Here is a 21,168-nt window from a genome sequence, read left to right as displayed (position 1 = left end):
GATGGAGGAGACTAAAGTTTTGTTGGTAACTTAGATTACTGTCAATTTTTTTTATTGAATATTACAATATTCATAAAAAAATTATTTTATGCATATTCCCATTAAAATACATGAATTTTTGAATCATTTAAGTATTCAGACAGATAATACTTTTATTGGGAAAAAAAACACACAAATTTTTGCGAATAAAACAATGAATTGCCAAGAAGTCCAAATTACTCATAAAAAATAAAAAAATCATTTTAATATTTAAAATTAAATTTATTTTCTTTTAAATATAATATATTAACAATCACAAACGAAAACCAAATCAAGGGTTACTTGATTTGAGAATTGACATTGATTCGTTGAATTTCTAACGTTGACTCATTATGTTTCTTGACTAGATTTGGCGAATCAACATTTTTCAACTTCGTGCACCGTCACCTTGGAATTTTACCAATTGAGTCATTTTCTTTGAGAATCCCATCATTATCAAATTTGTCAAAACTTATTCAAGTCGATCAAATCAATATATTACAAATTAAAATAAATTTAATCATGATCGTATCCCGAAACTAATTGTGAAAATTAATCTTATCGGATATGTTGATGTATTCTTGAAATATATATCATAATTTTGTAATTTTTTCATGGAAATAATAATAACCATTTTATTTATAAATAAATAAATAGAGAAATAGAGAAGATGTTGAGAAAGGCAGAATGATGCATAAGTCACTTTTAGAAAGGGTGAGGGATATATATGTCTTTTTAAAGAAAAATTCGAAGGTAATGCCACGTGGCAAGTTCCAGTGAAACAAAAAAAATTAAAAAAAATTCGACAGTTGGTGGTGGGGGGGAAGTCGCCTTCATTTGCTTCGACATTCCACCTCTGCAAACCTCATTCAAAGTTAACTGTTAACTGGATTTTAATATTCCATCTAATTTTTCTTTCCCATTTTGCCCCTCACTCATTTCTTAAAATTCAAAACCACTCCCTCTCTCTTCTTCTCTTCTTTTTACCCCCTCACAAACCTTCCCTCACAAAATTTATATATAACAGAAGACAGACTTTTCTCCCCCTCCGCTCTCTCTCTCTCTCTCTCTCTCACACACACACACACACACACACACGCACACATAATAACCAGAGAAGGAAACGCCATGGTGTTTCTCTCTTTCATGGTGGATTGTTAAGGTACAAACATTTTATTTATTTTTCATATTTTATTATTATTTTTGATTCAGTTGTATATTTTTTCCAGTTTAATCCTTTGTTTTGGTTGTTAAATCAGTTGGAGAGATTGGGTTTATTTTTATTTGTATTTTTCCAAATTTATGGAGTTTATTGTTTATTATTTTCAATTTTCTTTGGGTTTTTGGTTTTCCTTTACTTGTGCAGATTTCATGTTTGAATTTTGAATATGGGTTAAATTTTTTGTGATTCATAGAGATATCTAGGCAAATTAATCGAAATTTCATTCTTTCATGAGATTTTTATTGGTATTGTTGATGTTTAATTGAAGAATTTGAGAAGAATTGTTTTAGATTTGGTGCAACTTGTTTATGTATATGAGAAAGATCAATTTTTTGTGATTTTACACTCAGTTTACAGTTTCCCTTTTGAATAATATTAGGAACTCTCAAATCTATGTTGAAGTATTGTTTGGATCTATAGTGAACATTTTTAAATTCAATTATTTTTCTACTTTTTTTTATTCAAGTTTAGACTTTGTTGTTATTGTTGATGTCCATTAATGGATGGTTGGTAATTTTCAGAAATAATTTTGCAGATATTTCATCCAATTTGATTTTTCTTCTGTTGTAATCCAAGTGTTAAGATGCCTGGACTTGTTATGGATAGTGTCAATGGAGATGGGGTTGTAAATGAATTTAACGATTATTCGACACCTTTTAAGGAAAACTTGACTCTGAATAGGTCACAACAGAGTCCTTTAAGCCCACATACCCCTCACAGTGAGGCTCTCGATCTGCCCATGGAAGGTGTGATCGATACCTCTATTGAGCGGTTGTATGAGAACGTGTGTGATATGCAAAGCTCTGATCAATCTCCATCGAGGGCTAGTTTTGGATCTGATGGTGAGGAATCAAGAATTGATTCGGAATTACGGCATCTTGTTGGAGGGGAGATGAGGGAGGTGGAGATCATGGAAGAGGAGATGAATAAATCAGAGGACGATGTTCAAAGTGATTCACTTTCTAAGAAGGAAAACGGTTCTTTTGATAAGAAGCATGGGAAGACAGATAAAGCTCAATTTGCGACTAATTCGTCTGTTTCACCTAGACAATCGAAGGGACCTTCTCAACTTCAATTGGACTCTGAAACAATGGTGAAATCAACTCCTAGAGACAAAATTTCTCCTGAAAAACCTCCTATTGATAAGCGGAGAAATAAGGATTCAAAAAAATCAAATGTTGGAGTTGCCCGTGTAAAGAAACGGAGGAATTTGGCTCTAGGAGGGGCGAAATTGCGGAATGAAACTGACGACCAATCTGAAGAAAGCTTAAATAATCCCGATCTTGGACCTTTTCTGCTTAAGCAAGCAAGAAATTTGATTTCTTCGGGGGATAATCCTCAGAAAGCTCTTGATTTTGCTCTCCGAGCGGAGAAATCATTTGAGAAATGTTCAAATGGGAAGCCTAGTTTAGAACTAGTAATGGATTTGCACGTCATAGCTGCGATATATTGCAACTTAGGACAATATAGTCAGGCAATCCCCATTCTCAAGCGTTCGATCGATATTCCGGTCATGGAACAAGGCCAAGATCATGCCCTCGCTAAATTTGCAGGGCATATGCAATTGGGTGATACTTACGCGATGTTGGGTGAGCTCGAGAATTCGATACAATGTTACACAATGGGTTTGGAGGTCCAAAGACAAGTTTTGGGAGAAACGGATCCGAGAGTTGGTGAAACATGTCGGTATTTGGCTGAAGCCTTTGTACAAGCGTTGCAATTTGATGAGGCTGAGAAGCTATGTCAGATGGCTCTTGAGATACATAGAGAAAACGGTGCACCTGCATCTCTTGAAGAGGCGGCCGATAGAAGACTCATGGGTCTTATTTATGACACTAAGGGAGACCATGAAGCGGCTCTTGAGCATCTCGTTTTAGCTAGCATGGCAATGGTGGCAAATGGGCAAGAAACCGAGGTGGCTTTGGTTGACTGTAGCATTGGAGACACATACTTATCATTGGCTCGATACGATGAAGCCGTTTTTGCCTATCAGAAAGCGCTTACTGTGTTCAAGACAACTAAAGGAGAGAACCATCCATCTGTTGCTTCGGTTTTTGTCCGTTTGGCTGATTTGTACAACAAGACGGGAAAATTAAGGGAATCCAAGTCTTATTGTGAGAATGCTTTACGGATTTACGGAAAACCCATTCCCGGGTTCCCCCCAGAGGAGATCGCTAGCGGTCTTACTGATGTTTCTGCCATCTACGAATCTATGAACGAACCAGAACAAGCGCTGAAGTTGCTTCAAAAGGCTTTGAAGATATATGACAATGCACCTGGTCAGCAAAGCACGATTGCCGGGATCGAGGCTCAAATGGGGGTCATGTATTATATGTTGGGTAAGTATTCGGACTCTTATGACTCCTTCAAGAATGCCATTGCAAAGCTTCGTGCAAGTGGGGAGAAGAAATCTGCATTCTTTGGGATTGCTTTGAATCAGATGGGGCTTACATGTGTGCAACGCTATGCTATAAATGAGGCCGCAGACATGTTTGAAGAAGCTAAGCTTGTTTTAGAACAAGAGTACGGGCCTTACCACCCTGACACGCTTGGAGTTTATAGCAACCTTGCGGGTACTTACGATGCAATGGGAAGGTATATGCATACCCTCTTCAAAGTTATGCTTTAGTAATGTTTTGATTTGCATTTGTGTTGTTTTACCCTAATAGTATGCTCTTTAATGTTCCTAGTATTTTTATCGAGAGCTTTTATTGCCACACCAACTTTTACTAACGCCGCACCAAGATGTGTGCTTATTCTTTGGTAATTTACATATGAATTGGGGTGGCGTTAGCAAAAGTTGGTTTGGCAATAGAATCTTTGACTCTTTTATAGTTATTATCTTTCTTTTTCCTGAAAAATCTAAATTAGGTTCTATCTGTAGAAAATGTTGGTTGAGCTCTGTTTTGCTCTCTCATCTATTTGGTTTGATGCGACTCATTATCATTTGAGGGGTAAATAAGGCATTAGCCCAATATCAGATTGCCTAATTGTACTTCAATGACACTGTTTTTGCTATCTTGAAGTCATTAGAATAGCTAGAGTAAGAGAGTAAGCAAATTTAGAAGTCATTTTTTTTATTTTTATAATTATGAGAATGTAGTAAGGGAAGGCAACAAGAATAGACCCTAAACGCAAAACATTTGCACTGAAATATAATAATCTACTAGAGCTGCTATTGACACCCCAACTTTTACTTATTATACTCCCAATTTCTTAAATTATTTATCACGCCCTAATTAAAGATTAAAACACAAAATTCGAACATTACAAAAGTTTGATTCAAGTTATTACCTCAACATTACAAAGCATTATAACACATTCAAACAACTTCAGCAGTTGTTTACAATTAGGATTAGGCTCCTATATAAAATCCTAAATCTAGCAAATAGAAATATAAGAGAGAGAGATTCAATTGGCACCCCAACTTTTACTTATTATCAACATTGATTTATTTATTTTTATTTTAATTGGGGTGCAACAAGTAAAATCTGGGGTGCCAATAGCAGATATCTAATCTAAACCAGTTGGGTTTATTATTCACTTTCCTTTTTAAATGTATCAATATTCTGTTATTTGCATTTTATGCAGGATGGATGACGCCATTGACATTTTAGAATATGTTGTTGGGATGAGGGAGGAGAAGCTTGGGACAGCAAATCCCGACGTGGATGATGAAAAGAGGAGGTTAACCGAGTTATTAAAAGAAGCGGGGAGGGTACGAAACAGGAAAGCGAGATCACTAGAAACTCTACTAGACACCAACTCACATATTAAACAAGAAGATGATATTAAAGTATAATAATGATGATGGTTTGCATGCATGATTGTTTGTAAAAATAGGATATTTAAGAAAAAGATTAAGTGGTGGGTGTGTTGATTAGATTCTTGTTGGGATTGGTTAAAGAAATAAAAGAGGGAAGAGCTTTTGGTTGTAATGTTTGATTATACTACTTTTTCAGTCAAGGATTGTTGTATTTTTTATTATATTTTTTCCTCTTTTACCATCACTTTTGTATTACATTTCTCCCATTATTAAATCAAAGTTTTATTAGAAATATTATGGAATCATTAAAGTTCATAAAAATTGTTCATTTTAGAATCTGATTTCCTTCTAATCATTGTGTTCCAACAGATTTTCGTACTAAACGCTCTTAAACGTCGAAGAATCTTTGATTAAATAACATGTGATTAGTAAACAAAAATGTGATTACATTTTTTTTTAGGTGGTTGGTTGTATTTGTATGTCATAAGGATTAGAGCTATCTGGGGACTGGCTTACGTATTATGGCGTAATGCCCTTGCTGTGATTAACCCATACATTAAAAAATCAGACTGATTGGTGATTTCTAGGCTTTGATTTGATTATCCCTAAGACATTTTCATATCCAATGGCTAGAAATCATCAATGAAAATGCTTAGTTACAACCCTGAGAAGTATTGATTATGGTTTTTGGTGTGTAGAACCACCAAAGAGTAGGTCAAACATTCATGAGGCCAATGGGTCCAAAAGAGAGTGGCGTTCTGCATTCGAGGGATGTCTGTACTGAATTTTTATGAAGATGCCTATAAAAGAAAAGAGTGGCATGTGTCCGTCCGAGGGGGAAATTTTTATGAAGCGGGCAGCCCTCTTCAAAATTTTGAAGAAACCCTCTCTGTTGGATTACATGTGGCATTTTCAAGTGGTCTTTCAAATTTTGAGCGTCAAATAAATTCAAAACGCCACGTGTATTGAAACGAGGAGGGTTCCTTCAAATTTTGAAGCGAGAGAGGGAATTGAGGTCATTTTTCATTAGTCTATAAGAGAAGACCAAGGTCAAGGAAGACATGTCATCAGTTTGTAACACAGAAGTATCTGAAATATTTTACTAAATCCTAGAGGGGGCATGTTATTGGTTTCTAAACGTTAGGGACTAGGCGTCATGTAAAGACGAGGTTCCTCCAAATTTTTGGTCAACAGAAATTTGCTGTTGTATATTTTCTGTGCTAAGCTGTGAACCAATGGAATTATGCCACGTGTAGTGAGAAAAAGCAAAGTAAAATCAAAGCACTCATTACATGCAGAAATTTTCTCCGTAATTTTCTCTCCACCAACCAAAAACTATTTATATTTTCAATACATGTGTTGTGTTCCTATTGGTTCATCAGCTGAGAACAGAAAATTTATAACAACAAATCTTTGATGTGGGCTGACCACTTCAAAGTCAGTCACCTGAGAGACTGAATTTTTTCTCATAATTTGTGAGATACCACCTCATCAACATCCACATAAATAGTGATAGTTAGAGCCATCTACATGTCTCCTCTACATGTTCTCATAACCCAATCAAGATTCCATCTTTCATAGACATATAAAACACATGGAAGATACTGTTGCAAACATGTATGAAGTGCCAAACTTAGCTAAGTTGGTAAGACATGTGCAGTGTTGTTCCCATATCCTAAGTTTAACATCCTTGAACCCAACTTCACTTGCTAACACTAACCCTTTTGCCTACACGCACGCACATATGCATGCTTAAACATGACAAACAAGAGGATTTATTTACTTTTGAATGAGAAAAGGTACAATACAAGAATTACATTTGATTGAAAAATGCCTGAATTTTGGTGTACCACCAACAATCTTGCTGGGTGTTCTTGTACGCAATGTTTGTAATGGTTGAATTGCTTCATTCTTAAGAGAGAGAGAGAGAGTTGCAGAAACAAATTTTTGGCTAGAAGGATAGATGATGCAGTATTTCACTTTCAACAAAGCTGTTGCTTGTGTAGTTGTTGTGAACTCCATGTTTCCTTAACAGACGAACACGGGAAAATGATAGTCGGCATCCTCTTACTTTCCTCTAAGTGAGGGAAATCAACTGTGAAGTGGAGGCCGCGACTCTCATGCCTAGAGAGTGCACTACTCACAACCAACTTTGCACAACAGAAGAGATTCCTCATCTCACATGCCTCAACACTCACCATTGTGGGCTCCCATCCTCGTCGAAATAAATACTCCTCCCATTCGGCCTCCAACTCCCCAATTCTCTTTTCCGCCATCTTCAACCGGTCTGTAGACCGCACGATCCCCACATACTTCCACATAACCGATTGTAGTTCCTTCCTCACTTCTCTCGTCCTCCGTATAATGTCCACCAATACTTCGTGTCCAAGTGACACGGGCATGACAGGTCGGGCCCAAAGATCCGAAGCACCAAGTTTAGAGCTAACCATGTGGTCTATCGAAGGCCGCACTGCCCGTTGTGCAAATACCAGCGCCTCAAGTAATGAGTTGCTTGCAAGTCGGTTTGCACCGTGCAACCCCGTGCACGCGACTTCACCAGCTACATATAGACCAAGCACATTTGTTTCTCCATGGAGTCCAGCCCGGACTCCCCCACACATGTAATGAGCAGCGGGCACAACGGGTATTGGCTGAAGTGTTATGTCTAGCCCATATTGGAGGCATTCGGCAGCTATGTTGGGAAAGTGAGAGAGAATCTTGTCTCTTGGTTTATGGCTTATATCAAGTAGAACGTACTTTTCATTACGTTGTTTGAGTTGGTCGTCTATACCTCTTGCAACCACGTCTCTGGGAGCGAGCTCTGCTCTCTCATCGTATAGGGGCATGAATCTTTCCATGCCGATGTTATATAAGATGCCACCGTCTCCCCTAACAGCTTCCGTGATGAGAAATGCATTTTCACGGCTCTTGGTAGGCTTGATCGGAAGACCTTCATCGGCTAAAGCAGTTGGGTGGAACTGCACAAATCTGGGAAACAAAAGCACAACAAAAGATATGGAGTTATCACATGCTTCCAAGTGGAAATGTATGATACTTATTGGGTAGACCATAATAATGCACCACCTATATATATCAGACCCAAAATCCGATCTGATAACTTTGGGTCTGGATAGATGATTTAAATTCCGATAAGGTTCTGATATGATATCTTATTGGATTGGATCTAGATTGACCATGTCACGATCCGATAAAATGTTTCAAATTAAATTAATTATATTATATATTTATTTAAATATATGAAATTTATTTAGATTGTGTCCATCAAATTGGATTTGGTCTGATCCGCCTGATCTGGTTGTTATTGGATCAGGTTTGGATCTTAATATCGAGATCCAATAAAAAACCAACCATTAAGAGTCATACTTATCGGATCAGTTCTGGATCCAATCTGTCCTTATTGGATTGGTACCAAATTGACCCGATCCATTGACAGCCCTACATACAACTCATAGGCACACGTGGGGCACATGCTGGGAGTTGGGTCATCCTACTCCTATGCAAAATATAGATGTGGTAGAATGATTGTAACCATCTTGTATTTGCAGAGGCGGAACCAGGATTTTGCCATGTGGGGGCAACCAAGAGTAGACATTTTTGCGTGGGGACAACTAAGAGTGAAAACAATAGTTGTGGGGGAAACTAAGAGTGGAAAAAAATAATTGTGGGGGCAATAGTGGCAGATTTTTTTATCCGCCGCTAAAATCTGTCGTAATAGCTCACTAATCCATAGACTATGAAAATTCTTGTGGGGGCAAGTGCCCCACAGCCCCTACTGTAAATCCAACCCTGTGTATTCGGATGGTTATAATCATCCAATTGGTTCAATATTTGGCTTAGGAGATCTTTTAGTTGTGAATCCCATTTTTACATCTATTTTAGTTGAAAATGCTTCCGGAGATGCTAAATGGAGTGTACGGACTAGATTTTATTGTTAGTTTACTTACTCCATGTTGGATATCACTGCCTGAGCTCGATGAGACATAGCCATTCCATCTCCAGTGGCTACCTGTTAACAGATATTCGACATGATTTCTTGGAATACTCTCATGAAACAGATATTTACACTAAAGAGCAAAAATTTTGACACAGAACTTGTCACCATGGTTTGACACATTTACAGTCCAGCTGCATATGTATGGAAGTCTATACATATATACAAGTAACCGTATAGATATGTGGTAAACAGGCAATGTTAAGTTTGGAAACACAAATGTAAAGAACCATCCTCAATCTCTATAAAGCTCTTACATTTAACAGATATAAAAGAGTTGAATAATCTCAATGACGATGTCTAGGACCATTATAGTCATTTCTAGAGTATATTTGACTGAATATTATCAACATTTGTGTACTATATTAAATTTAGAGAGATTCTATGGGCACACCAAATTTTACTTGCAACACACCAATCCTTTTGAAACTAAACAATTGTTCACAAATAAAATGGTGTGTTATAAGTAAAAGTTGGTGTGTTAATAGAAGCTATATAAATTTATCGTCCCCAACTATTATCAATGGTTTGAAGGAAAAAATCTGTATTGTAGCAAATAGATCTTACAAAAACTAGATCCAAGGGTACATTATCAAAGTATTGATTTCCTATCAGATCACAAACATACCATTATTTTAGCAAGTTATATAAGGAGACCAAATTTCAGGAAGGAATCAGGAATTAAGGAATACCGGTGGGTTTGTAGTAGTTGGGTAGATATGTCCTGCTCCACCCGATGCAAGTAAAGTCACTTTTGAGATAAATCGTATCACCTGAATACCACATCTCCCAAAAGTTTATACTAGAGAATGAAAATTAAGAAAAGAAAATGATATCCTATATACATAACCAGAACCAAAAAAGGATAAAAGTTTAAACTAGAACACAAATGCACCTCTTGTGTCTCGGTATTGAGTGTATCCACTCCATAGCAATATGTTTCTAAACCATCCTGCAACTCATCAATAAAACATGATTTAGTTCCTTTGAGAGTAAATTTAATTATACAACATTGAGGCAAAAACAGAACATGTGGGAACAGTGATTTCCCATTCACACACTTAAATCATATTTTGGTGTAAAGCTACTATTCTTCTTGATAGTAGCATCTACAACAAGAATTAATACTTGGCCTTCTGGAAGAGCATTATCTTATCGATTTGGACATATATAACCATACATGATATCAGTGTTATTTAACAATTTTGATGTAAAAAAAATAATGAACCAAGACAGTCACCCAACAAATTTGTAAGGATAAGCACATGTCCTTCTAGTTGTGTAGACCGTAGAGACGAGTGGGTCTGGGAACTCAAGGATTGTACCTCGATGATTTATATTGACAATCGCCTAATAAAGTGATCATAACATATGTTTTATAGGTCTTTTTTCCTAGCCTGGCTTCCCAAAAATTTGATAAAATGGATGTTTTGGCACAGGAGATAATCCTAGTGGAACCAATTGAACAATGAGTTGGAATCCCCCTCCCCACTCCCACCTCACCACCAATAAGCAGGGTACTCTTTATGCATTTGATAAACCAATCAGAAGAGCTATCCATATTTTGCTCTTACTAAAATCCACAATTTGCTACCATACAAAGTTGATGCTTCAAAGCACTAAGTCACGTAAATGGAGCTTAAAATTCCTTTCAGAAGATTTTCAATCAATATCAGGTGGATTTGATCTCTTCAAAATTCTTAATTATGATGAAAGGAATATGTATATATATATATATATATGGTATTATTAAAAAAAATCTTTGGAGTTAAGGGGTAAAAGAGAAAAAAATAATAAAGTCGCAGAGGTATTAGTAAAAATGGTGGAAGAGGAAAGACAATATAGTTGTATAGGTAATATTGGAAAAGGGGAGAAGAAGAAAGAGAATAAAGTTAAGGGTATTTTTGGAAAGATGAAGAAGATAAAGGGTAAAAATGTAAAACTTTTCCTTGAGATACATTGTTTATGGGGTATAAATCTTGAGACAGAGAGAGTGAGACCCACCGTTGTGTGTGTGTGTGTGTGTGTGTGCAAACAACATCTATCATAGGTGAGGGAAACCTGAGAAGTCAGCAAATCGATAGCAAAATGGTGTTCGAACATAAAGATGTTAGGATCATCAACAACAGCTTTCAATAATGCACGCTCTATCTCCCTTCCGGTCATATCGGCAGCATGGACAATTCTATGATGGGAGTGGCCCCCCTCTCTTGCTAGATGCAAGTTTCCGTCATCTCCATGATCAAATGATGCACCCATAGCAATAAGTTCTCTAACTCTATCAGGACCTTCTGTGCACACCACCTGTACAAAGCTACTGAAACTTAACAAAAAATCCCATCACTCATAGAACCATGAGAGATTCTATTGCCACACCAACTTTTGCTAACGCCACCCCAATTCATATGTAAATCACCAAAGAATTAGCACACATCTTGGGGTGGCATTATCAAAAGTTGGTGTGACAATAGAAGCTCTCTAGAGCCAATTAATTGTATTTGAATTTTGAAGCTCACCCTCACAGTTTCCTCGTCACATAAATAAGCCCCGGCTACAATTGTATCCCTCATATGATTTTCTACAGAATCCAAAGGGCACAAAACAGCACTAACACCACCTTGTGCATAGTTTGTATTGCTCTCATGAGGCTCCGCTTTGGTAATCACTGCAACGGATCCATGTTTTGAAACTTCAAGAGCATACCGAAGACCAGCAACTCCACTACCAATGACAGCAAAGTCAAAATACTTTGTGGCACCATCACCCAAGCAGGATACAATAACGTTTCTTATGGATGCCTTAGTATTGCTAAAAGGAGTTCGGTAAAAATCATGGCCATGGACCCGTAAGAACTTCGACACTCCACATGACCTGAAACATTGTGGACAAGATCACAGTCTTCAGTTAAAATCACAAATATCACCTAAACAGAAGTTAAAAAATCATGAATAATCTTGAGATTTATGCAATAACAGGCATTTGAATTCTTTAAATCTACATGTTGAATACTAATGTGAATTGGTAGAACAAAACAATAACACAATATGTTCTCCCTAACATCCCCAAATTATTATGGATCCTTATTACAAGTGACTTTCCAATGAATATTAGGAGCCACTAAAGGACAGGCATCAATCTAGAAACTTTCTCCATATAACTATAAAACTCATTAGAGATCTTGATTTGGATAGACAATCCTAAAGTATATGAAAAGAAAAATAAAAAATTCAATTTATATTCATTTTCATGGATACAACATCACACAAGCTTAAAGGTGTCTTCTTTGAGGACTTTATGGGGAGATGGGAGTGGGTATGTAGGTCGTAGTGTGTGTTTTTGGGGGGTCTTTGCTTATGCGTCCTTGTATCTGCTTTTGTTGGTCATCTCAACCACATCTTAATATAATTTGTGTTGGGTCAGGATCCGGTGACTCATGAGAGAACACATGATCTCAACCGTGTAAACATAAAATCCAACGGTCTAGATTTATATGTATCCAGACAACACAAATCACAAGAAAATTAGTTCGAGGATAAATCTCATCTGTTAAATTTTATGTTTACACGGTTGGGATCATGCGTTTTTTCCATAACTCAACAGATCCCAACCCATTTGTACTACCTATCAAATGAGGACCTTTAATTTTGATCCAGTATGGGCTTAACATAAATGTACTCTAGGAACAAAATCCTTACTCGATAAGTACCTTGAAATTTCTCCTGGAGTGCACCTCTTGAAAGCTACGCGAGATGCCCAAGAAGATTCACTACGATATGGTTCTCGACATAACTTCACTTTGCTGTGCAAATTCGCACTTCCCGAGACTAAACTAGACGCCATAGCAATACCTCTGCTAAGAAAACATGTTATGGGAGTCGTAAAATGAGAGCATATCTATAATTCCAATATATTACTTCTCAAACATTTTACCATTTTTTACTTGAAAAATGTACAAAATACAAAGGGAACAAAAAACTACAATAGAGAAATAAAAAACTGGAAAATGGATTGAAAAAAATTTTAAGCAATAACAATTGCAAACAGAGAAAGAATCAGCTATAAAGAGCTTAGTATAAATTCTTATATAACAGGCAAAATTCTCGTGTCTGACACTCCAAGTTTCATTCCTTTTTTTTTTTTTTTTGAGTTGTTCTGTTTTTAATAAAAACTCACTCCTAACTTGATTTTTTTTTTTACCATCATCACCCTCAAAGGATTTGGGGTTTGGCTAAACTAATCTTGTACCTCCCTTCTACTCTGAACGGAACAACGTCGTTGTTATATGAATGCAATATTGAACTTATATATGTCCCCACACCATATATGAGTAACATTTATGTTACAGTATTCCAAGATAAATACCAAGAACCATAGATGCATTGAAATGGACCTATTGACATCAATACATCCCTAACACGCCACTATAATTTTGTTACACAACCCTAGTATTATTTTGTTTTTTTTCAAATTAAATTATATTTATAACTGAAATTCAAGTATCCAATTTCTGGGCCTTAACAGGTTCACAGCAATATAAACATGCATATAATCATTTAACCAAATTCTAAATAATTTAGGTTGAAAAAGAGATTTAAACCTATCAAAAAACCAATAAGATAACAACCCATCTCCCTAAAAAATGAAAATTCAACAACCCAATTGAAAAAAATCGATTTCCAATATAGAACAAATTGAATCTGAATGTTATAAACAAAACCCAAATTCAAAAACACACTGAAACATAAAAGCAAACAATTGGGGATGTGTAGACTTACAAGTTATTTTCTTTTCTCAGGTTTCAGTGTTTCTTATATGTATTGGAAACTGGGCTTGTTTGTTCTTGAAAGTATAGAAAAAATGAATCTGAAGAAGTCAATCCCACAATTTACTTGTTAGAAATATAGATTTATAGAAGCAAAAGTAGATGAAAAAACAAGAGAATCCTACGTTTCTGAGGCGCCACATTAGACTTTCTTCCTTGAGAATAGCATTTCTCGTGTGGAAGCTTCCTTGAACTTCTGGCCATCCTTCAACTTCAACACACCTCTCTATTTCTCTTTTTTGTTTCTATTTTTTACTTAAAAAAGAATGAATTTGTTATTAAATATTTAATTGATTTTCCCTCTAAATAGGTTTAAGGGCTGACCTGTGTTGGTCCAAAAAAACTGTTCTGTGGTTGACTTCCTATTGTATTTATGTGCTCCACTCAATCTTTACTGTTAAATAATTTATTTATTTTGGGTGGGTGGGGTTTGGGTGCAATTAAATATCTAAAATTCGAGAGACAACCAAACATAATCTTCTTTTTTTGGGTGGTGGGGTTGCAATTAAATTTCTAGAATCCTACCGTGAATATGTCACATGACTGATCGTCATGTAAATGCATACGAGAGATAACTAAATCTAGTCTTTCCAATGGATGAATTCTCGAGAATGTCAGTAAACGATCTAGGCCATTGGAACTGAAGAGGTTGATCTAGTTTCTTGAGAAGGGGAAAGTTTATAAATGACGAGAAAATTAATAATGTCACCTACGTTATAACATGCATGAAAATTATAAAGAAATTGACTCGTGTTTTTGAACTTGTCATGCATAATATATTGTGGAATTATCATGATGAAATGTGTATCGTTATCTTTGCAAAAGAAAGTCAAGATTTGATCTATAAAATCCATGGCATTCAATATTATAAATATATATGATTTGAAGATAAAAATACGTAATTTTCATAATTCTAAATTGAAATTCTATTGAATTATTAATTGATTTAATCAATTTATAACTAAACAAAATATATAATAGGATCGATAACAATTTCATTTTGGCACATAACTATTGCCAATATCATGAAAGAATGATGATTATGAATGTCGTAAATCGATGAGAAGAAAAAAAATCCAAATAAAATTATAAGAGATTCTAAATGAAAATTATTATATGTGAATTTAACTTAAGAATAAGAAATCCTTAAATAATATCAGAACATAGTCTTTTCTAGATTAATTAAGATCTTAATGTGTTGGATTCACTGGAAATAATAATAAATTCATGAAATTTGGTAGGCCAGGAGGCCCATTTCTACTGCACAGAAGATCGTAAATGTAAGAATATTTTATTGTTTAATGCTTTATTAAATCAAACGTCTCGAAAAGCTCAAAAGTAGAGATTTGTATAGTTGGACACAAGAGGTGATGAGAATCTTACCTTAAAAGACAAAAAGGTAAGCGAAAACGACGTCTATATGACAACGTGTACGTACGTACTTCATGCGCTATCAGTGGCTCGGAAGAGACTACGCATTTCTTGAACCAAGGAAAGTGGACCAAACAATATTGAGGTGTACTTAATTCTATGTTCAAAGACTAATCACTTGGCCCTACCTTGTCCACTCAATTGAGTTGAGTCAACTCAGAAAAATCAAATAAATAAATATTATATTCATTAAAAAATAAATAAAAGAATCATGATAATCTAACTTAGGCACATGGCATACTCAATCGGACCCTAGATCTGCATTCCTTGGGATACAAAAATGTACTTTCTCGTAAAAAGAGGAATGGAGATTTACAATCTTTGAGCTTGTCACGTTAAGTAGTTAGGGGTGTTGATTGAATATGCCATGTGCCTAACTCAAATTATCACGACTATAAATAAAAATAAATATATGAGAGATTTATCGAGCAGACCTGTCTGTTGTCATTTTATTACAAAAACTTGACTTTATCAAGTTCGTTACTTAAATAAACCTTACTTTATGAATCACGCTACCATGACTAACTTTGTAAGATTTCAAATCTTACAAAAGGTTTTTGGGTCCACAAGGATTATCAAATTAGCAATCCAACGAAACAGACTTGTAGATTTCATGGAAAAATTCAAATTAAAAGAAAAAAAAGAGGAAAAAAATTGTGCTTGATCATAAGTATTGAAAATAGATGGCTTTTGAACTCGATCTCAAATTAAAAACTAAAATTTAACGATGAAAATTAATTTTCTTTTTTGTTTTTTTTTTTTTTAATTCTTAGAATTTTGTCCTTTTTAACCATGTAATATCAGTTCGTGTTTTTAAATGCCACAAATTGATACGGTTTGAATCCACTCCAAGGTATGTTAAGTAACAAATTAATTGCTTTAATTTGAGTATAATGACATGGATGCCTACTCTAGGGGTTGGTCGGTAACAAACTTGATAAAGTGAGGTTTTTGGTGAATAAACTTCATAAAGTAAGGTTCTTTTGGAATTGTCAAAAATTTAAGGGAGTTTTTGTAATAAAAATGTAATAGTTGGGTCTGTCGGGTAAATCTCTCTGAATATAAATATTAGTAAAAAATGAAACTAATAAGACACATCCAATTTCATAGAAAAAATTAACACTAATGGACGATGGTTGAGTTTAATGCCCACCTTTTACTAATCAAAGTAGGACTACGATCAATCAAGTTTGACAAAATATCATATTTTGGATCATTTGAGTATGACTAAATGAATCATATACCTTTATTATACTATGTTCAAAGGAAGTCATATATTATTGAAAGTAAGTCAATTCATATCTGCTTTCATTATCTTCACTCATGTTATTTTGGATTTTCTCATTGTTTTGTTTGGACTTTTTAATTTGAATATTTTTTTTTCGTAGTCAATATTTGTCAAATATCCTAATTATTATTATATCTTAATTGACTTTCTTTTAGGACGTGTTTAATTGCACGAAAAATATTTACCAAGCAAATGATATAGAGGCAAATCATTTTCCATTATTTAACACATCATGAAAAATCATACAGAAAACTAGATTAATTTTATTTTTAACATTTTTTAAATGTTATTTTATCATTAATATATGAAATACATAAATAAAATTATTCTATGAATTTAAATGATAATATATTAATATTATCTATTAAATGATTTTTTAAAATTTAGGTTTGACGTCTAAATTAAAAAATATATATATTAAAAAATGTTATAATAAAATAACATTTAAAAAATATAAAAATAAAATTATTTTTATTTTTAATTAAAACTTATTAAACAAAAAAATCACCTTCAACATTTTTTATAGGTTTTTTATTAATTAAACTAGCAGGTAGTGTGTGCAAATGCACATGTATCAAGAGAGATTATTTGTAATTTAAATTAATGATTAAAGAGTTTTTAAAACATTTATAGTAAAAAAAGATAATTTTGTAGTTTTGTTACTAATCAAACTCTGATTAAATTAAGCTTAAAAGCAAAAGTATAGGGCATTTATGAGATCCAAATTTTGGTCTCGTATGGCAAATCATTTTCCTAAGGGGAGGGTGAGAAAACAGTTTTTTTCTTGAAACGACAAGTTTTATGGGCGAGACAAATAATTTTTCCCGTCTTTTTAATTTATTTTGCTGTCAAACATGGTAAAATATGAGTTTCCACTATAAATGATTCGCCACAATGTTTGCCTTGCAATCAAACACACAGATTATTGCTTAGTGAAACTACTTTTACATTATTATTATTATTATTATTATATTGTGTTACCATGTGCGTTGCACGTGCCCCAGGACTAGTCTTTGGACAAGACCATGGTCTATGGATTAGACAAAAGCTTAGATACAGCCTGATACGTTGTTTACAAAGACACCTAGTTAGCAAAAAAAAAAATATTGTGCTCATTTCTAATTTTATATATTTTATGCTTACATCGCGTAATGCTCTAAAAACACGTCTTTAATCATTCAGCTCTAATAATATAGATATTTTAGATGGAGACACGCATTCACTGTTTTTCTACACCAGAATAATAAATATCACATGTACACTCAAGGACTAAAGACAGGAATTAAAAATGAGGTCTAAAAGAGACTAAGAGAATGACTCTCATACTTGAGTGGTGGTGAGTTTTAAATCTGATCTAAAACATTTCTCAGTCTATTCAAATGGAATTTACTTGAATCAACTCGATTGATTAGGTTCGACTCATGAATTTTAAAATATAGATTTAACATTTTATGCTGAGAACTTTGAACAAAGTTCAGAAAAAAGACAATTGAGGTTCATCTTTGTAAATTAACCCTTTTGTGGTGGTGGCCTAAAATAGTTGAATCAAGTTGTTGCAGCCGTTGAAACTAGTGACCTGATTTAATATTCGATGGCTCATAACATCTGTCATAAAATATAAATCTTTGTAAATCAATTTGTTAAAGTAAACCCCTCATGTCCTAATGTATTTTTATAGAGCAATTTGTCCAAGTAAACTTTTCTTTTTTTTCTTAATTTGTCCACACAAATTAAACAACATAGAAATATTCTCTAACTTACCACTATTGAATGATTGAAATCAAAACGATGACTCAAAAATTTCATTAAAAAAAGTAGCATACCTATAAGAGTCATGATCTGTTAAGGTGTCCCGTTCCAATAGATGAAACAATGTCTATGTGGCTCATAATTGGAGATTAAAAACATTGGGCTGCCTACCATGCACATAGAAAATGACTTGGCTAGGAGCCCATTGTGTTTTAAATCCAATTAAAACGTGGCATGTACGTAGACACATTTCCTATAGAATAGGTACGAGACACCTTACCGAATCCTAATTCTACATATAAAGTTTTCAATTATCTTTTTCATTCCTTCACTGGAAGTCACCTATCATCTTGATATCACATAAATTGGGATCGATACATTGATATGTAAAGTATGATAGAAGGTGTGATTTATATTATAGGAAAAGGATGCATTTTGGGCATCCTCAACACTTTTTAGGATAACATATTACTATCAACAAGAGTGTATGAGTGAGGTTGCTTATAGATGAATAAATAACATGGTTAGCTAGTTTGAGAAGGTAAATCACGCCCGCTCTTACATGAACGAGTCTAGCTGCATTAATTAGAAACATTATCGTCATCTTTCAATATCCAACACTCTAATAATTAGGACCTTTGGTTATTAAGAAGGGGCCGCTTTCTTGAACAATAGGATAGCTCTCCATGTTAGAGCTCTCACCTTGGGGCCTCTCTCCAACTAGCCCTAGCTCTTCTTTTAGCCTCTTAAATAGTCTTTGGTTATCACTTATAGACACAATGGTACTTAATATGTTTTTAATTGGCACATAGGCTGTCTTTCGTACAAGTATGGTCCTCTTGTGCTATGTGCCCATACATGTTCTCTACAACACATATCACCTGGGCATCCATGGAAAATTGGCTCATCTCACTTCAACTGTCCTAAAGCAATGTGCCCTTACCTGGCCCACCAATCCATTATCTTGTACGAATTAAAAACATGCTAACTGGTCTTCATCTAGGATTTTCAAGAATTCGAGATGAAAGAGAAGGCGAATGATATTATTAATATTGGCGACGACAATCTCTTTCTTTTTCTTACTCTTTATTCTCTTTTTTTCTCTCCCTCTCCTTTTCTCATCCTTCTTCACTCTCTTTCTCTGGATCTTTTCTCCTAGTCTCAGTCCTATGATTGTCAATGGATTAGATTAGGGCCAAAATCCGATTTATATCAATCTGATAAGTTCATATATGGATTAGGGATTTGGGTGCCAATAAGATTTGGATTTTATGATCTATTGGCTAGTTCTGGATCAACCATGTCCCAATCTATTAGGTCCCCAATTTACTAAAATGTTAGGAATTATGTAAATTATATCATTACTTTGTTTAAATATATGAAATTTATTTACATTTTGTACATCAAATTGAATTTGATTTGCAATGGACCCCATGCATAATTGGATTTATTTCTTAATATTGCGATCATATAATACCGATTCAATATGGAACCAATTCGTTGACATCCCTACTTTTTCTATTTGCACTCTCTTTACCCACCATCTTTCCTTATTCCTCCCTTTTTTATTTCAATTGTGGAGAGAAATAATGGATTATCATTATTATATTTTGAAAATAGTTATTTTTAAATTATTAAAATCTATTTATTTTTATTATTTTGTGACTAGTATGTGGCATGCGCAAAAGCACGTGTATTACAAATATTAAGATTTATGCATAATTTTTTTTTTTAACAATTACTTTAGAACTTGCTCTTAAAATTTTAAATATATAATACAATCCTACATTTTACTAAATCATTTAATATATTATAAAGGTCTTCAACGTTTTAAAATATTAAGTAAGGTGATTTTGAAAATAATACAAAACATATATATAGGCATTCAAGGGCCAAGCATTATGCCAACGTGTTTCATCCTATAAGGGTTAGAAGTTTCTGAATGGGCTGAAACTTCTAACCCTACTTCACAAGTTGAAGAATCGTGGACTGTCAATTATGGATGATCTCCTAACCATAGAGATCATCCTCATAAAAAATCATCTTATTCCGAAACTTCTAACCCATATAGGACGAAACACGTTTGGCAAAATATTTATCATTGTCCACCACATTCATTTTTCAACAATACCTTGCCCATTTTCTCTTTTGTTGAAAAGGATAAGGATATGTTAGTCTTTTATATAATAAATGTATTTATGATATTGGTATTGTTTGTTAAAGAATTTTTTTGCAAAATAAGACATTTAAATCGAAATACTAAAAAGCTCTTAGCATTTATTATATAAAGGAAAAATATTTATTATGTAAACAAACATTTATTATTTAAAAGACTAATATACTCTTGTCTTTTTCACTAAGGGCGTATTTGATTGCCAAGAAAATATTTACTTGGCAAATGACGCACTGGTAAATTCATTTCCACTGTTTAAGTACGCCATGAAAAATCATGAGGACAATCTTATTGTACTATTTTATTTAAATTGGGTGCATAAGTTTTGTTTTGTCTAGTTCTTTTTTTTTATTATTATTTATTTATTAAGATTTGAGCTTTTTTCCATCAAATATAAAGGGTTATGGGGTTGGATTGCCATTTTGGTAATCCAATTGAGCTCAACGACCTTAGTAAGATTGAAACCTTACCAAGTTGGTAAAAAAATATTTTTTTTTACACAAAAAAAAAATAAAAAAATTAAAGGAGTAGTAAGAATATATAGTCACACATGTATTAAACTATCAAAAGGATTTATTTGTAATTTAAAATAATGATTAAAAGATTTTTTAAGACTATAATATAAGATATAAGAGATTTGTGTAGTTTTAAAATCTAATTAATGTGATTACAGGCTGTGTGTTGTGA

At 34.0% G+C, this 21,168-nt stretch overlaps 2 protein-coding genes across 4 annotated transcripts; one reads left to right on the top strand and one right to left on the bottom strand.

Annotated features, from left to right (window-relative positions):
- Window positions 1-1,034: 1,034 nt before the first annotated feature.
- LOC147405607 (protein KINESIN LIGHT CHAIN-RELATED 3-like) lies at window positions 1,035-5,298 on the top strand. Of its 2 annotated transcripts, none has more exons than XM_086433405.1 (3): window positions 1,035-1,180; window positions 1,776-3,835; window positions 4,832-5,298. In XM_086433405.1, the coding sequence occupies exons 2-3, from the start codon at window positions 1,824-1,826 to the stop codon at window positions 5,040-5,042; spliced, it is 2,223 nt and encodes a 740-aa protein (XP_086289531.1). In that variant the 5' UTR covers window positions 1,035-1,180; window positions 1,776-1,823; the 3' UTR covers window positions 5,043-5,298. The 2 variants fall into 2 exon arrangements, with proteins under 2 accessions (XP_086289531.1, XP_086289532.1); XM_086433406.1 differs by having other exon boundaries at window positions 1,077-1,180; window positions 1,762-3,835.
- Window positions 5,299-6,765: 1,467 nt separating this feature from the next.
- Window positions 6,766-14,113, bottom strand: AO (L-aspartate oxidase). Of its 2 annotated transcripts, none has more exons than XM_086433404.1 (9): window positions 13,966-14,113; window positions 13,794-13,881; window positions 12,725-12,871; window positions 11,535-11,889; window positions 11,080-11,322; window positions 9,914-9,970; window positions 9,711-9,791; window positions 8,972-9,033; window positions 6,766-7,994 (listed from the first exon to the last, which is right to left on the bottom strand). In XM_086433404.1, the coding sequence occupies exons 3-9, from the start codon at window positions 12,856-12,858 to the stop codon at window positions 6,989-6,991; spliced, it is 1,938 nt and encodes a 645-aa protein (XP_086289530.1). In that variant the 5' UTR covers window positions 12,859-12,871; window positions 13,794-13,881; window positions 13,966-14,113; the 3' UTR covers window positions 6,766-6,988. The 2 variants fall into 2 exon arrangements, with proteins under 2 accessions (XP_086289530.1, XP_086289529.1); XM_086433403.1 differs by having other exon boundaries at window positions 12,725-12,868.
- Window positions 14,114-21,168: the final 7,055 nt, after the last annotated feature.

This window comes from Akebia trifoliata, chromosome 3 (genome assembly GCF_017979445.1).
Source record: "Akebia trifoliata isolate Shusen 1 chromosome 3, ASM1797944v1, whole genome shotgun sequence".
Taxonomy (NCBI): Eukaryota; Viridiplantae; Streptophyta; class Magnoliopsida; order Ranunculales; family Lardizabalaceae; genus Akebia; species Akebia trifoliata.
This window is presented reverse-complemented; position numbering and strand designations above follow the sequence as displayed.

What these genes read in the sequence shown, in the direction of transcription:
- AO (XM_086433404.1), bottom strand. Translation starts at nt 12,858, where the DNA reads ATGGCGTCTAGTTTAGTCTCGGGAAGTGCGAATTTGCACAGCAAAGTG. An exon ending in GTGACGAGGAAACTGTGAGG is followed by an intron (nt 11,323 to 11,534) that starts GTGAGCTTCAAA and finishes AGCTTTGTACAG; the next exon opens with GTGGTGTGCACAGAAGGTCC. An exon ending in GCAGTGATATCCAACATGGA is followed by an intron (nt 7,995 to 8,971) that starts GTAAGTAAACTA and finishes TTTGTTTCCCAG; the next exon opens with ATTTGTGCAGTTCCACCCAA.
- LOC147405607 (XM_086433405.1), top strand. Translation starts at nt 1,824, where the DNA reads ATGCCTGGACTTGTTATGGATAGTGTCAATGGAGATGGGGTTGTAAAT. An exon ending in ACTTACGATGCAATGGGAAG is followed by an intron (nt 3,836 to 4,831) that starts GTATATGCATAC and finishes CATTTTATGCAG; the next exon opens with GATGGATGACGCCATTGACA.